This window comes from Pterocles gutturalis, unplaced genomic scaffold (genome assembly GCF_000699245.1).
Source record: "Pterocles gutturalis isolate BGI_N339 unplaced genomic scaffold, ASM69924v1 scaffold22098, whole genome shotgun sequence".
Lineage (NCBI taxonomy): Eukaryota > Metazoa > Chordata > Aves > Pterocliformes > Pteroclidae > Pterocles > Pterocles gutturalis.
The window spans coordinates 88,497-105,755 of NW_010123680.1; the positions used below are offsets into that span (position 1 = coordinate 88,497).

Here is a 17,259-nt window from a genome sequence, read left to right on the forward strand (position 1 = left end):
AGGTGCCTGTTGATGCACTCGGGTCTCAGCAGCTCTGCATTTGAGCTGGTGCCCCAGACATCTCCCTCCTGGACACAGCTGAGCAAGGAAAGGAGGAGGGACAGGGAGGCTACACTGCCAAATCTCTGAATCCTGATGGATCACAGAGCAGAAGGTGGCAGTTGATGCAGCTTGCCTGGCCAGGGACCTTACCTTGCTCTCTGAGCCACCATACTGGTGCCAGCAGTGAAATGCATGGCCCTGGCCAGCGATGGTGAGGAGCAGTGTTTGTTTCTCTTCCTAGACAACACATTTTAAGTGTGTGTAACGCTGAAGTACCCGGCAATTCTGTGTTTTGTGCATCTCCCATTGCGACAGGTCTGGGCTGCTGTCCCCACAGCATGGAGGGAAGCAGCACGGTGTATCCAATGGATGCCCTGGCAGCCTTGACACTTGGTCCTTCAAGGCTTCCCAGGCCATGGTCCTGCAAGCACAGCAGCACCAAGCAGCATTGCTTCTCTGCAGAAAGCATCACAACAGCACAAGCAGCACACAGCTCAGCACCCAAATGCTTCAAGCAGGTGCCATGCAGTTGTAGTTTTACCCTGTCTGGCAGCAAAAAACAACTGCTCACTCACCCTCTCCCCTCCCTGGGATGGGGGAGAGAATTAAAGAGGTAAAGGGAACTATTGGTTGAGATCAGAATAATTTAATAACTGAACTACAATATTGAAAATAATATTAATAATGATAATAAAAATAGTAATATATACAAATGTACAAATGAGTGATACACAGTGATAGTGCTCACCACCTGATGCTCAAGGCTCAGCTCATTCCTGGATAACAATCCCGGAGCAAGGAGAGCCCTGAAACCACAATCCCAGAATGGAAATAACAGCCCAAGTATCCAAGAGATGGAGATGATCCTGAGAGAGAGGCAACCCAGAGGGAGACAACCTAGAGCATGAGAGAGTACTTCTGGACAGAGATCTATATACTGGACATGATATACATGATATGGAATATACCACTGGCCAATTTGTATCTCAATCCTAAACCTAAGGTTGAATCCTAGGCTAGTGTCTGCAGTTGTGCTCCCTCCCAGTTTCTCCTGTGCCTGCAGACACCGGCACAGCAGAGAAGCTGAAAAGTCCTTGACTGTCCTGGCAGCAACTATAATAATCGGTATGTTATCAGCCTTCTCCTCAGCACAAATCCAAAACATAGCCTCACACTACCTACTATGAAGAAAGCTAACTCAGCTGAAAACAGGACACTTGGGAAGGTGCTGGTAACGCTCCTTCAACACCACCCAGAAAGCTCTCTCCGTGTCCAGAGAGTGGCTGTCCTCCCACGATGCGGACATGCCACTGAACCTCATCTGCTTGGTGTCCAAGAAAGCAAGGCTGTCAGCTTCCAGAAAAGTAAACACACCCAACTGGATTTAGGGGAGCTCAATAAGGTGCTCTGGCTGGGTTCCTCAATCCCACAGAGCTCATGGATGCACAGATGTCCTTACTGAAGTTAATCATCAAAATTCTCCTCGATAATCCACCGAAAGCAACAATAGCCAGTCTGACTGCCAGGGATCTAGTGAGCTTTGGAAGACCCTAATTTTGTTCCACTTTTGCAGGGCTGCCATAGGTGACCCCACAGTGGAACCTAACTTCTCACCCCATAACCTGCCTGCTCCAGCCTGGTCCCAGGATCACCAGTGTCTCCAAAATTCCATCTCTGTAAAGCCATCACTAAGCTAAGGCCCAAATCCTCTGCTAACCTGGAGACACAGGAACTAGTGGTGGGCACAGATGGCTGGTGACAACGGGGACAAAGTCATCCCATGGAGGTGAACACAGGATGAGGCATCCATCATGGTCATGGGGTAGGGTGCCGGGGCTTGGGGCTGCTGGGCTGCTGCTTCCTATCTGCTCATCCCTTCACCGGTGAGTTGCACAGGGCAGCATGCAGAAAAGAGGAGGTGAGGGGATGAGAAGCGGTGGCCTGGCTGTAGGTGCACTCTAGGACACGCAGAGGTGTGGGCAGGGCAAGGGGGACCAGCAGGAGCTGGAGGGATGCAGATTCTGCAATGGTGGGCAGGACGGAACACACTGTCATGGAGAGGAGAAAACTGACAACATCTATAAATGTCATATCAGGCAAGCCCAGAGAGTGCACCCAGCTTGCCTCAGGAGAGAAGCCGGAGGAGGGGCACCCACACTTTTCAGGAGCCCCAAGGTGGGAGAGGTGTGAAGAGAATTACCTTGCTGGCTGTGTCTCTGGGCATATACCACCACCACCGCGGCGAGCACCACGCAGCAGGCTGATGGGACAGGGTTAGCCATCTGTGGGAGAAAACACAGGCAGGAGCAGTCAGGGTTTGCCCCCAGGAGACCTTGCACATGGTGTGCTGAAAGCCGGTCTCTCCTGGGCAGCCCAAGGGCATGATGGGACCACAAGATGGCCACAAAGCGAGATTTCATCTCAGACACATGGGAACTCACTACAAAATGAGGCATTTTGCCGGTGCATGCTTCATCGTTCAATGGCCTGTGGCACTCTCCATGGGAGCTGCCAGCACAACCAGGTGCCCGCAGGCAACGACATGTCTTGCACAAATGCTGCATTTTCCTCATCTCATTTTCAACCTTTCCCTTAAGAAAGTCAAAGCCTGGTGCTGGGCTCTCCTTGGCGGCTGCAGCATCACCCTAGGAGCAGACACTGCCTACAAGTGGGTTGCAGAGGTTTTTTTGAAGAGATGAGAGCATATCCAGGAACTTCACAGCAGCATCCAGTGCTTAGGATGTGCAAAATGCCTATTGCAGCTCAGGCAGCTGCTGCTCCGATGTGGCCCATTCTGGCACTAGCACTGAGCACTGTGCTGTCCACCAGCCTGATGCAACAGCAGCAGCATTTCTGGGTATGCCAGGGACAGCACAACCCTCCTCAGTGCTTTCATGGTGACCGACAACAGGTGCAGCGTGCTGCCTCAGCCACCTGCCTTTGACACCCTGATGGGCCACGGCTGGCTTCCATCTCTCTGGGCTGGGAGAGGGACAAAGGCTGCTCCATCCTGGTGAGCCAGGCTGTGTCCTGAAGGATGCTGGGGTGCGGGGAGGTGGGAGAGGGGGGGACAGGTAAGAAGGCAGGCATGTAGAGATATGCTGTGTGATAGGGACAACCAGGGAACACCCTCCTTGCACCAGTGAGCCTCCCCAGGAGTGGACAAACAGCAGCTACAACCACAAGGATGCCCTGTGCAGCCCTGCCAGCCTCAGAGACAGTCAAGCTCTCCTCCGCTTGCAGCTGGGGCTGGTGGAGCAGCCCAGAGCTGGGAGGGAGCTGCTTGGGATGGCAACGGACATGACGGCCCACCCGCCAGGAGGTAAATAGCACCATGCCTGAAAAGCAAATTACACTTTCAAAACTGTTTGAAACTCTCTAATCTCCAGCGCTGTATCAGTAACGCGCGGAGGATTGCCTTTTAATCTAGAACATGAGTATGGGCTCATTAACCAGATGGCATCCGTTTAAACCTAAATAAAAGGGGAGCTGTACTGGCCAGAGAAAAAAAAAAAAAAACAAACAGCAAAACATCTATTCCATTACCCAGCAGGGCTGTTGCAGGAGCCCAGATGGCTTCGGGTTCGCAGCAGGACATCAGCCTTTGCAGGGCTGGAGGGGAAGGCATGCATGGCTGGGAGGGATGTCATGTGCAAATTTTGGGGTGCACCGTGGTCTCAAATGTCTCTCAGGGGCAGGGATGCAGGAGGGACAGGGGCCCTGAAAACAGCAAGTGGGGAGACAGGCAGAGAAGAGACCCATGGCCTTGCTGCTGGATTTGCAATGCTGAGTTTGGGGCAGCAAGTGCACAGACATGACAGCCCCAGACCCCGCTCACAGCCCAGCCCTCCCAGGTCACCTTGAGGAAATCACTCTCACAGCCTCCCACCACACCTCAGTTTCCCTGCCTGTAAAACAGATAACGAAGGTAACCTTCCTCTGAAAGCTCTGGGCAAGGAGCACTAAGTGCTAATTACAACATCGTTATCATTCACTCTGCTTCTTCTCTCCCGCTCCTCTTTCTCCCCATGCCTGCTCTCTGCTCTGTGTCCTCCATGTCTCCCCACCATGCTTGCAGCGCGGCTCCCCTGCTGCCACCCCGCCTGTGCACTAGCTGCCATTGCAAGCAGCAGCTTGGGAAGCAGGTGATGTCCAGGACTTGAGGTAGGTGGCAATGCGACATCCCAGGGCAGCACTGGCAACATGGGGCCCTGAGCAGCCTGGTTGCTGCCTGCAAACCAGAAGCCGCCTCTCCCTCCAATCCCAAATTCACTTCCCACTGAATGTTCCCTTCCTACAGCCCTGGAAGATGGTGGGTAGCACCAGGAATTGAAGCAGGCAAGGAATTGCACCAGGGCTGGAGACCCCCTGCACTGCAGTCCAGGTAGCCCCAGGTAGCACAGCCATCCTGTCTCTGGGGACTGTGGCAATGACAGGATGCAGGACAGGAGCCCCTCCAACATTCTGGCAATCAGCCTGCCCGTTGAAAAGAGGGAGATTTGGTCCCTGTTTGGGTCTGCTTCAGTTTAGGTCACAATGGTCACGCTCTACTTCTCATTCCTGACAGGGAGCAAAGCCTTCCCCTGCTGCTCCTCATCTGATCGGTTGTTAAAATAATTACCGCTGCTTCTGCCCACATACCTGGCAGCCTCACCCAAGGCTGGACCAGTGTGGAGACAGACACCACAGTTGTGTGGCAAGGGATGGTTCCTGTCCTGAAGCACTGACAGTCTTGAGTGTGATACTGTTTGGCTGCAGGTAGAAAAAGAGAGAGAGGAGGGACCCTGGGGACTCTGGCATGGTGAGGACACAGGCAGAGGCTCTCAGTGCTGGCACAAAGACCTCACCACTCGACTGCTTTCTCCCTGCAGAACTTTATTTCTTTTCAGGGATGAGCCCAGCCCCCAGGCAGGAGCCACAGCTATTTTAATGCAGAAAATCTAGCCAGAAAACCAACTTTTTCTCACTTGAACTGCAGTATTTGCTTTGTTTGCTTGTTTTGCCCAAAGACATGTTGATTTTATTTTTCCTCCAAACACATAACAAAACCTTCACAATTTCTGCAGATGCTTCTAATGCAAATTTCCATTTGCTGTATTTCCTCACTTAATGGTTTCTCTAGGAAAAGCCAGCACCCTGGCACGTGGACCACGAGCAGCTGCTCACCAGGCATGCAGGTCCCCAGGTTGCATCCTTGCTCTGGCAGGAACAAGTTGAAAGGTGATGGTGGGGAACTGCATTTAATACACAGTAAACCCAGTAGTGGGAAACTCAATCTTCTCTGGAAAAAGAGGTTGGACAATATTTGCTTTTGCCCCTGTAGTGAATAATTTCTTGGCAGTGGAGAGGAAGGAGGAGCCTGGGCAGGAGTGGAGGTAGGTGAGTGGGCACAGGAGGTGCAGTGGCCCAGCAGCTCTTGAGCTGAAGCCACCTCCAGCAGCCTTTCTTGCTGTCCCCGGCTTCTTCCTTTGGGAGAAACCAGCTAGTTTATCCTTCCCTGCCTTGTCCTCTGCACCAAGGGTAATGAAGACATTGGTCATGGTCACTCTTAGTAGAACACAACTCAATGTAGACATGAATATGGTCCCCTCTGGCAGCTCTCGCTCTGAACCAACCATGTTTCCCGTTGTGCTTTCCCTGAGCTGGATCAGGCTATGTGGAAGTGGGCTGTGGCCAGACCTACATGAAGACAAGCCCCAAAGCTGCCCCTACAAGCAGTATTGAAGGGGAACAGCAATGTGACATTAACTGCTGTGGTGCGATGGGGTGAGGGCACTCCTGAGGTGGGCAGCAAGAGCAAAGAGGAATGTGTATCCAGGCAAAAGGTAAGATGCCACCATCTGCTGAACTGTCCCAGTGTCCTCTTCTGAGCAGGCAGAGAGATAGATCTTTTCCAGCCACGGGGATGCTTGCTGGCAATGGGGTACCAACTGGCAATGGCCAGCTGGAAATGGCAGCTCCAGGGCAGAGCTGTCCCTGGCTGGCAAAGGACACGGGCTGCACTCCAGCCTCCCCAGCAACTCTCACCTGCTACAGCCCCCTCCCAGCCACAATAAATAAAACCCCATTCTGGAAGGAGAGGTTCCCACAAAAAAAAAAAGGGGTACTTTCAAAAACTAGTGCTTCCATGACAAAGTCTGTCAGGCAATTCCCTGCTGGCTGCTTACAGGGCCTGGCTCTGAAGTGGCTATCTGGGTGAGAAAAAAGCTCCGTTCAGTTGTTTCTTCCCTGCATACCCCTCCTTGCAGCCTTGCCCAGAGCCTTCCAAAGGAGCTCCACAGTGCCTGTACAGTGGGTGCCAACTGCATACACAATGGTACAACCTCCACTGCAGACACCGTGGTATACCTGTACGGCAGACACTGACTGTAGCTGTTACAGTATGCCTGAAGTGCAGACACCACCTGGAGATGCTGTGGTACGCCTGTCCTGCACACCCTGACTGCAGACACCGCAGTAGACCTGTACTGCAGATGCTGATTGTTGACTTAGAGTACACCCGCACTGCAGGTGTTGACTGTAGATGGTACCGTATGCCTGCACCACAGATGCTGACCATAAACACTGCAGCACGCCTATCCTGCAGGAAGTGTGATGCTACACCTGTAGTTCAGATGCCGACTGTAGCCACAACAGCGCACCTGTGCTGGAGACGCATCAGACTGCCCTTGGGCCACAGCCCCACAGAAACTCCCTTACCAATGCCACCCTTGATTGCTCAGTCCAGCCCTTTGCTAGTAGAGATCCTTCCACAGCTTTCCCCAGCCCTGGGGATCTGGGGTGCTTTCAGAGAGATGCCATCCCTTGCTGCTGGGATGAGCAGAGAAGCACCGCAGTAAGCAGAACACCCTCCAGCACCTGCTCCCACAGGGATTGCACCACTCGTGAGCAGCCCTGTGGGCAGGGAGGGGGCCCTGTGAATGGTGCTTGGGCACCCAAAAGCACCAGGTGCTGTCTCCTTCCTTCAGACCTCCCCTAGCAGCAAAACAAGGGAAAGGAGAGGGAAAAAAATAAATGCGGCTTAATGCTGTACACTTGCTAACAGCGTGGTCTTGCAATGCACCGTTTGTGCTGAACTCCACTTGGCTTCTTAAGAGGAGGAGAGAAAAGAGGTTCTTTATCATCTCCTCAATACATGCTATCAGAAAGCCTTACCTTCAGGGCCAGGGCCCCTGCTGCCTGCAAAGCCTTCTTAAATCTAAATTAAACCCCCACTGTTAACGGGGCGATTAACACTGCCCCCTGGACCACAAGCACCACAGGGATGACCAGGGCCAGCTGAAATTAATTCACTCATGGCTCGCTCTTGCAGACTACAGCTTTCCTCCCTCCACTTCCTCCCTTTCCTGTAACAAAGCGGAGATGCCGAGTGAAAGGATGTCCTGGAGGAAGGAGTCCCTCTGGCAGAGCCCCTCCATCACCATGTCTCTACCAGCCCAGGGAGTGCTGCTGGACCTCTGGGTGGCCGCGCAGACGCTCCTGCTCCCGTGGTCTAGAAGGATTGGACAGAAAGTGGAGGGATAACTCTCAAAAAATTTCCCAGCTGCTTTGGTTGAAGATGTGCTCCTGAAGGTTGCTGTAGACTTGCAGGGTTCCTGGATCCAACGTAAGTGCTGAAATCTGGAGTTGCTCCATCTTCCCTGGATGTCACTTGTAGGATGTCTCTGTGAGAAAGGCAGTGACCAAAGCTGCTCCACGTGCCCGTGCAGAGGAAGAAAGAGATTGTCCTGGAGCGAACATCAGCCAAAACCAGAGCTGCTTTCCAGGAGGTACTGCAGAGCCCAAGGGCTCCAGGGAGAGCTGGGATGGTTTGTGGAGGAACAAGCAACCCATGAAACGTCTCAGGTGGTTTGGGAGCACGCCTGACTGGTGAGCTGGCTCCCAGGATGGGTAATTTCTTGCTTGTATGGATCACAGCGACACAACCCCATTGTGTCAGCAAGCTGTGGAAAGGCCAGCAGGGTCCTGAGACCCCCAGGAACAAGGTCCTCATCCTGCAGCTGTAGAGGCTGGGGGATTTCTGTTCCAGGAGCAAGGTGGGTTCCTCTCCTCTCAAACAACACCTTGCAGCTCCTCCAAACTGACCAAGTGAGCCCTAATGCATCAGGACACTGCAGCCCACTCCCTGACCCTGACAGGACAAGGGACATGTGCAGGGGTGCTGTGACCTGCCTCCCCTGTGCCCTGCGGACAGGCAGGGGAACTGTCCTTGTGGCGTGGCTTCCCTCCTTGTGGCTTGGCTTCCGCCCAGCCACATCCTACCTCCATGAGCAATGTCAGGAGAGCATTACACAGGTACACCACTGGGAACCTGTCCAGGGACCCTGCCTACCAACGGCCACCACGGGGCAACGCTGCCATGCAGGCAGCTGCCTGCCGCTGCCTGTCCCCTCTTCCTGCTCAGAGTCTTGAAGGGTGACAGGCCTGTACATGTCCTCGCAATGACCATCACATTAACCAGCCTTTCTGCAAGTGGAGGGCGGCGTTCCAAGGCCAGCCATCTGCTACAGCGGTGATAAAAGCCAACGCAAAGCACAGCATACTAATAAGCGTTGCACGGCTTTGAAATTGGTGCCAGGAGAAAGTACGGCAGGGCAGGAGGGGCCTTGGATCCCAACAGTCGATGTCAAGGAGAAACACTGCCTCAAGCCTGTTCCTCAAGGACACAGATACCACCTGGACAAGAATTCAGCTGAGCCACTATACCTGAGCCCCACTCCTCCACACCCCACATTCACACCTGGACAGCCTCCAAGATGGAGGGAAGCTTGGACCAACGATGGGAAATGCCATTTCCCCCCACTTTTTACTCAACTTTCCCCTGCACTGAGCATTTTCCAGCTCCCTGCAGGAAGACATTGCCACAATCAGTCAAATGATTGATTATATTAAAGAAGTGCCAAAGACGGTGTTTTTTTCTGAAGCCTTCATTCAAGTGGAGACCTGGGTTATTTTTGTTCCAGAGATGCTTCCCCTAGTGGCATGGAGCTGATGGTGCTACGCTGGGGACAGACAGATGAGATCAGAGAAAGGAGGGAGACAGGAGATGGGAGATGGCAGATGCTTGTGGTGCAGGTATTTCCTAGTGCTCCTCCCTGGAAGCAGGAGAAATCACCCCAAATGGGTGTGTTTGGGGGCACATCCTGCTCACTCTGCCTCTCCAGTCTGTGACTACTGCAGAAAAGACCTCTCAGTGTTGCACTGAATTTTGGCACTTCAATTCCCAGTCTCTGCTCATGAAAACAGAAAATTAATATTGGGGAACAAAACCCAAAACAAAATACAAGAGCAAAACCAATTTTAGGAAGGTACTGCTGCCTCATCCCAGGTCCAGTTTGTGACTTCTAGGTGAATGTTTGCAACTTTTCTTGGTTTTGTCTGTGGGACTGCATTGCCCTTCAAACTCTCCAGGATTTTGCTTACAACCCTGCTTTTTGCCTTGAGGAGAATCTGGACTGTGCTATAGTCACATGCCATCTGGAACAAAACAAGGAGGAAAGGGAAGACAGACAGAGTTGACAAGACCACCTCCATCAGCTGGACGCCTATGGCACGGTGGATGTGGTATAGGGCAGCATGGCGTTTCCAAGCCTTTCCAAGCCTCAGGAACCTGATTGCTGCTAGTGGGGAACTCGGGGGGGCTCTGGCCATACGAACTTTAGCATTGCCCTTAGTGTCACCCGAGGACACAGGGACAAAGAGGTTTGTCTTGAAATATGAAGACTGGACCTTTTAGCCCAAACTTTCTCCTCTGGAGCTCTGTTTTCTGCAGCGCTCATGCAAGGGACTGCACACCAGTGTGGGCACTGGGTCTGAGCTCTCTGTCACTGGAATTACCCCAACATTACCACATCAGAGAGGTGAAAGGCACTGTGCTGCTGCAGAAGCACAGGGCAGGTGGGGCGCAACCACCAGCTGCTGTCCTAACCCAACCACTGGCACCCTGCAACCTGCAGGACCCCTTCCCTCCAGTGCAGGCAGGGACATGCTGGCTTGGCCCCAGAAAATCTTCCGGTGGTGATGTCTTCAAGCCAGGGAGAGCTACAGCTCAGTCCCAAATCAACAAACACAGCCAAGGACTGAGCCTACAGCATCGCTGCTTAGAAAGCAGGGCAGGTTTGCTTTTTGCCAGCATGCCAAGACAGAGCTGGAGGAAGATGACAGCCTGAAGACTGTGTTGCAGGGGCTCAGGGACATGAGCAGGATTGGAGTGAGGAGCTCTGGGAGAGACCTTGGCAGCCCATCTTGTCCAGGGAGGGAATGAGACACTGTCTTAGTGGCTGGGAGCATAAAGGAGGGAGCATCCAGTTGTACAGCGCTTGCCGAGCATTTTAATTTTGGCTTGTTTATTTGTTTGGGCTTTTTTTCTTTAAGTGGTTGGCATGGAGGAAGCCACTCCAGTGATTCTGACACCACTGCCTCAGAGATGCCTCAGGATGATTTGTTTTGCTTTGTTTCATCTCCCCGCCATGCCTGCAATGTGAGCTGGCAGGAGGACGGGGCGGCAGGGGCCAGGCTGCCTCTGGGGCCCAGGGAAGGCAGCGGGCACTGTTGGAGGCAGGCAGGAGCTCCGTATGCTGGGAACCATGTGCTCCCCACTGATCTCTGCTTGCCATCCTCCTCTGTCCAAGTCCCAAGGGAGATGCTGGGCTCTCTGCTCTGCAACGCGTCCACCCACCTCAGGAGCTCCCCCCATCCCTTGGAATGTGGGTCTCCTTCCCAGCACAATGGATGACTGGGAACAGCAAACGGCATGGGGAGAGCATCAGAACAGCCCAAGGAGCCTGTCTCAGGCCAGGCTGGAGCCTACCCCAGCCCTCCCCTCTCACCCGCTGCCCCATGGGGTGCAGGGTGTCCTCTGCGTCCTCACCAGATGGGGTGCTCCAAAGGAGGTGTGCTGCTGTGGGCAGGCGAGCAGGATGAAAGGCACTCCACCACTGGCTTGCATGCTCACCAAGCTGCTCTGCACACATCTGCTCACAAAATGCATACAGCTATACCACAGCTGCCCCTGGCCCTGCCCCGCTGCACCCTTTGGGAGCCTTCCATCCCCTCCACGCCCTTACCCACCCTGCCTCTGTGGCCCCCTGCTTCCCCCAGGGGACCAGCAGGTTTTGCAGGGGAGATTGCCACAGTCGGTTGTGCCTGATGGCCTCACGCTCGTGGTTTGCAGGAACACCATGTATGCCTCCAGCTCCAAACCTACAGAGTGCTTGGGACACGAAATCACAAACACCGCAATGGGACAGTGTCCGGGACAGTGGTCCCTGCAACACCTTGACACCACCAAACAGCCTGGGATCACCAGGCCACAAGCCACTGAGGGTACCTGGGCTACCCCAAGCAACCAGGAGAGATGTGATGGTGGGGACATTTGTACTGCCCCTGCATAGGGGCTGTCCCCTGGGTCCCTCCCCACAGCAAGGATGCTGCCAAAAACCTGGGGAGGAAAAAGCATAGGCTGGAGAGAAATGTTGCCCATCCTACAGCCAGATGTGGTTTGCTGCTCATTGCTTCTCCCAGTTTCTCCACCCCGCTGGCCTCATACTGTCCCACAGGCTCCCGGCACGCCCTGTGAAGCCTGCTGGGGACTGTCCCCAAACACCACAGTGGCACCTGGTTTTTCGAGCAGGCAACCAATCTGGCTGCAAGACAGTCAGCTGGGGGAAACTGAGGCATGGGGCTGTTCTGTGATGCCCCGAGGACAAGCAAGGAGGGTGGCACCACAGGGACGGATTAATCCTCCCCTTCAGCAGGGGCAGTCCGTGTCAGGGCCAGTGATGCTCGAGGGGCTTTCTGCTGCCAGCAGCCCCTTTGGTAGGCATTGGGATCTGCCCCAGAGCCGAGCCCTGGGCTGGCGGTGGGACTGGGGTGACATGCCTGCCCCCTGCTGCTTGCAAACACCCTCCTGGGAAAGCAAGGGGGAGAACCGACCCCTTTTCACTCCAAACCCCCAAACGGCTCCACTCACACATTGAGCTTCACCATGTGCTGGCAGCTGTCCTGGGGTCACTGCCGCCCCAGCTTTTAGGACCTCAGACCTCGCTGACCTCAGACCCCTTGCCACCCCCTGCAGCCTAGCATCACCTGGACAGAGCTGGGGGACAGGGAAAAGCAGCTGCGAGAAGCCAAAGCAGAGGGTCTTTCCCCCACCAGCATTGCTGAAAGGGGCTGGGGGCACCCACAACTCTAGGCTGGTGCTGCTCACCTGGCCTCCAACCGCTGCCTCTTCGGGGGGCTCCAACCACTGTAGCCTGGAGCTGGCACAGCATGTGAGGCGAGCCCAATGGACCACCGAGGGCAAACCCCCAGGACCCTCGCCCTCCCCACGGTCCTGCCCCAGCCCCACAGATGGCGTTTGCTGAGAGTGAGCAGGGGATGAGGAGAGAAGAACAGAGTTGGCCCGAGGCAGCTGTGCTGAAAAAAAGGCAAGAAAGTCTCTCACCCAAAACTACAGGAAAATTTAATTATCAAGGACAAAACACCATCTGTTTGTGTGGACCGTGACCTCCCGCTGCCCCCTGGCTTTAACAGCTCTTAAATTCGCATGTTTGTGAGGGGGTATTAGCTGTCTGACATCAGGGAAGCAGTTCCCATGGGGCGAGCAGGGGATGGAGCGGCCGTACACCCAAACGTGTGCCGGGGCTCAGCGGAGATGGGGGAAACAAAACACCCCTTCGGAAATGAGGATTCCCTCTGAGCATGGCTCTTGCTAGCAGTGATGAGCTGTGGCAAGCCCAGCATCCCTGTGTGCTGCCACTGGCAGGTGAACTGTGGCGCAAGACTGCATTTTTGGTCTCAGCCTCTTTCCAAAAAAGAAAGAGCCAAGAAGACGTACACTCAGAGGAAGATTTTGCTATGTAAAGCCAGTAGAATTAAATGAATATTCAATATAGGAGAAATCGTGTTAAAATTCAATTAGTTTCCAACTCTGCAGGGGAGGGAAGATGCACACATTGGTACCAAGCCCTGGAACTGACATAGTGATGTCAAACCCTGCAGATCCTGCAGATCCTTCCTTTCTTTCTTTCTTTCTTTCTTTCTTTCTTTCTTTCTTTCTCATGATTTATGGGGCACAGTATCCAAGGTGGACATACCTTCCTATCCACCAACATTGGATGCAGTGAGCAGAAAGCAGTCTGAAGCCAATCTGGCTATTCAGGAGAAAAACTGGGAGAGGTCCCACTTTGCAAGATCCCATCAGATCTTTTTCTCCATCATCTGAGCTCTGCTTTGCTCTCAAGCCCTGAGGCTGCCGCACAGGAGGCTGGAGGTGAAGGTGGTTTGCTGCCAGCACTCTCCTCCAAGGCACATTTTCCACCACAAAATAGTCAAAGACAAATGCTAAACATTAATGTAAATTTCCTCTGTGACTTGCCATGAAGGAGCACAGATCCACGCCTAAATTAATCCTGGGGCAATTCTAGGGGCTGTGGCTCCAGAGGTGGCCACACTGACAGACCCCAGGAGCGAGCAGGGCCGTGCTCTATGTGCTGCCTGCTTGGACCCAGTCCACAGAACCAGCGCCTATCTCCCATCCCTGTGCCCCTGACAGGTCAGCTCTTCTGCAACTCTGTGCCACGTTCACCCACCTTAAAACTAGCGAGGGGTTTTGACCCTGTGCTCAAGACAAGAGCCAGCATCAGGTTTCATCCTGAGTAACTGCCCCTCCTTGGGATTCCTCTCCCTCCAGCCATCACTTTGTCTCTTCCACCCCCAAAACCACACCATGTCCTCGGCTCCTTCTCAGCTGTGCAGGCAAAACAGCTGGTATATGAAGAGGAGCCCTTGCAATGCCAAACTGCTTGGAAGTCTCCTTGCCCACCTGCACCCCAGTGATCTCCATCCCAGGAGGCTGGTGCTCTTCAAAACTCCTGCCTGGAGCCTGCGCTCACCCCTCCCCTCTCTTGGAGACCAGGCTGCCACCCCCTGCCCGGCCAGCTGCCCTCCACCATGCATGGCTCTGCAGATGCAGGCCACGTATGCGCTTTATTGCGGGACCCTTACTTCAAGCTCCAGCTCTGAAGGAGGAAAAAAACAGCAGCCGAGAGCAGTGGTAGAGTCCCCAGTGGCCTCCAGCCCCCTCCCAAACTCTGGCTCAACTCCATCCACCAGGGCAAGACTCAGCTTATGGGAGGGCTTGTTTTTTAATTAGAAAATATTCATCAGTGTTTAAAAATAAAATAATATAAAAAAGTGTCAACCAGCTGGGGCTGCAAAAGCTGGGGCGTTTTGGCTCCCAACCAAGCACTTTGATAGAAAGGCTCTTTGGAAAACGCCACAGAAAATATTTAATTTCTCCCAAGGCCTGCATATGGGGCTCATCACTAGCGCATATTGTACAGGAATATTCATGTGCGCTGGCCTCCTGCTACAGGATGACGAGCGTTCGCCGGTGCAGCATGCAAGAGAGGTTCCTTCCCTTCCCTTTTTTTTTTTTCCCTTTGGAAGAGGAAAGTGCCTTATTTCACTTTCAATCCCCAAATATTCCTCAATGGCAGAAAAAAGGAAAAGCTGAGCCAGAGTCAAGTCTACTTATACTCATCAGCTTGCTGTGCTCACTGCAGGGTAAAGCCACAGATGAGCAGCAAAATGTGGGGAAACATATTTCTGCTCTCTGTTTTGCTCCTTTCCGATTTCCTGAGCCCATTGCAATGCTGTCTGGATGGAGTGTGTGAGCCTGACTTCCACCTCCCTGGCACCGCAGGAGGTTTCAGTTCAAACCTCGTCTCTCCACCCCAAGGACGTGGAGGTGGCTCATCCTGGACCTGCCACTAGGCATATCCTTTAGCTAATACCCTTCTGCAAAGCTCAGGGAGGGTGGAAATACTCCACCACGACCACAGAGCTGAGCCTGTCCCAGCAAGGGGATGACTGCCATGGCTTGCTCGGTCCCTCATCTCCCAAGCACTGCCGACTCCCTCCCTTTCACTCTCATCTTTTGGGCTGAGGGCTTTTCAGCAACAAGCCAATGAGCTGTTTTGGAAGGAGCCAAACTCATGCCAAGCATCTTGTCACCCTCTCCCAGGGATGCTCACCTCGAGCAAACGCTCCCTACCTCCCTGTGAGCCCTCATCTCCAAGATGTTCCTTTGCCTGTCCCACAGCCTACCCAGGCTGCCCAACCTTTCCCAAAGGGTTCACACTCCCTGTCTCCAGCTCTGGCTGCAACTCTCATGTCCATCACCCCTCCAAGCCATTCTCTGCAGCTCCAGCACCTCCCAGCACAGCCCTCGCTGGAGCAGATCCTGTCTGGCCCCAAAAAAGCTTCCTCCTGGCAGACGGAAACTCAGAGCACTAATTAAGAGAAACTCTGGGTGAGGAGAGGGGCTACGAAAAGAAACCATCTGAGTTCACTATCTCTGCAGCTGAAGTGAAGCCCACAGCAGCTTGGGGAGAGGGCATGTCCACTGACGGGGTTGCAGAGGAACCTCTGAGCAGTGCAGTGTGTTTGTGCAGGGGTCAAATCCCAGTTCTCAAAGACATACGTGAAAAGTATTAATAAAAAATCTATTGGATCTTCAAACTAGAAATTGTTCCTAAATAACTGTGCACACAAACATGCACACACACACATTCACAGTTTATTAATTTTCTTAGTTTTTGGCAACCTTTCCCAGCCAGAGGGGAAATGTGATGCCAGGTACATGTCTAGGCAGAATCTGCAAGATCCACTGCGGAAAAAAAAATCAATGAAAAAAAAAAAGTCCTTAAACCATGTCTGGAGCATTGTGCCCAGTTTTGGGGATATGGTGCAAGATGGGCATTGCTGACCTCTACCAAGTCAAGTCCAGTGAAGGGCTGTCAGGGTGGTGATGAGGCTGAAGCATGTGGGGATGAACACAGGTTGATAAAACAGGGCTTGTCCAGCCCAGAGAAGGGATGGTTTCAGGGGGACATAACAGGCCCTACCAGGAGGTTACTGAGATGGTGGAGACAGACCCTTTCCCTCCATGTTGGGAACATGAAAGACAACAGGCATGAGCTGCAACAGGAGAGGTTCAGGAATGCTATAACGAAGACATTTTTGCATGACAGTCACACACTGGAAGAGGAACCCAGACAAGATGGGCAAACAAAATGGTCTGTACTCAGTATTCACCCTGCTTGGGGCAGGAGGCTGGACTAGAGACCTCCCAAGGTCACTGTGTACCTTGATGGATGCATAACCATACCATTGCCGGGTAAAAGTAAATATAAAAAAGTCTCCCACAAATTCTGGGAGATTACTCCACTCAGCACTCCTTTCAAACATGCTGGAAAGCAAAATCTGATTGAATGAATCTGACCAACTCTCTGCCTGGGGCAAGATGGAGACATGGAGAGGAACAGAGACCATGGGGCTACAACACAGCAGCAGGGCCATATCCTGCACTCAGCCCATCCCCATCAATGAAGTAGAGACTGAAAGGATGGTCGTCTTCCCCTCTTCCAAACCTCCTTCTGCATGGACCAACTTGCATGACAGCGGTAACTGATTAACGAGTGGCCAAGCCCATCAGCACACAGGCTGAGTGCACGGGTGCTTGCATGCGTGCGCGCCGCTGCGTGAGACTTGGCGAGGAGGGGAGCTGGGGGGAAGAGCGCTGACAAGCAGATGATTAATTGAAATGCAAGGGGGAGGAAAAGTAACGTCCGCTAAAACTATCAGGTGGTGTAAGCATGGGAAAGAAACTTGGAGATGCTGTCCCCATCCCTGCTCTGCACGTATTGCACCTCCCAGCTCCAAGCTGCTTGCCAGTCCCTTCCTGGCTTCTATTTTTGCAGGTGCAATTTCATATCTGAAAATAACCATGCTGCAGAGGCACGTGTATTTTTTTCCTCCCTGGCCCCCCGCTCATTGCACACGGAAACGGCAGCAGTGGGAGAGCAAACCTCCCAGCCTGTGGTGCGCGGCAGCAATTAGACCCCATGCCTCTGGGCAAAGCGACCCTCAGCCTGCGCTCTCTGGTCCACCTGTACCACCTGCACCTTCCAAGTGGAGTAGGCTCAAAAACACACATAAAGTTACTGTTTTGTGGGAAAATAATAATAATAAAAAACAGAAAAAAATAAAATAAAAGAGGCTGAAAGCTCAAGCCTGGCTCAGCTCAGAAACCTTGCTCAGAGCCTGTAAATTATGTCCCAAGCATTGGAGCTGGTGCGATTGCACCATCAGCAAAGAAGGTGAGCGAGCTTCTGTTCCTCATTCAGTACAAACAGGCTCAGCTTGGGTCAC

The 17,259-nt window shown here is 53.2% G+C and overlaps 1 protein-coding gene across 1 annotated transcript in view; it reads right to left on the minus strand.

Moving 5' to 3' along the window:
• The window catches only part of CNTFR (ciliary neurotrophic factor receptor), a 90,125-nt gene extending 87,801 nt beyond the window's left edge, over positions 1-2,324 (minus strand). The window contains exon 1 of the mRNA XM_010078001.1: positions 2,243-2,324. Coding sequence (XP_010076303.1) covers positions 2,243-2,324 — 82 coding nt within the window. The remainder of the gene's footprint in view (positions 1-2,242) is intronic.
• Positions 2,325-17,259: the final 14,935 nt, after the last annotated feature.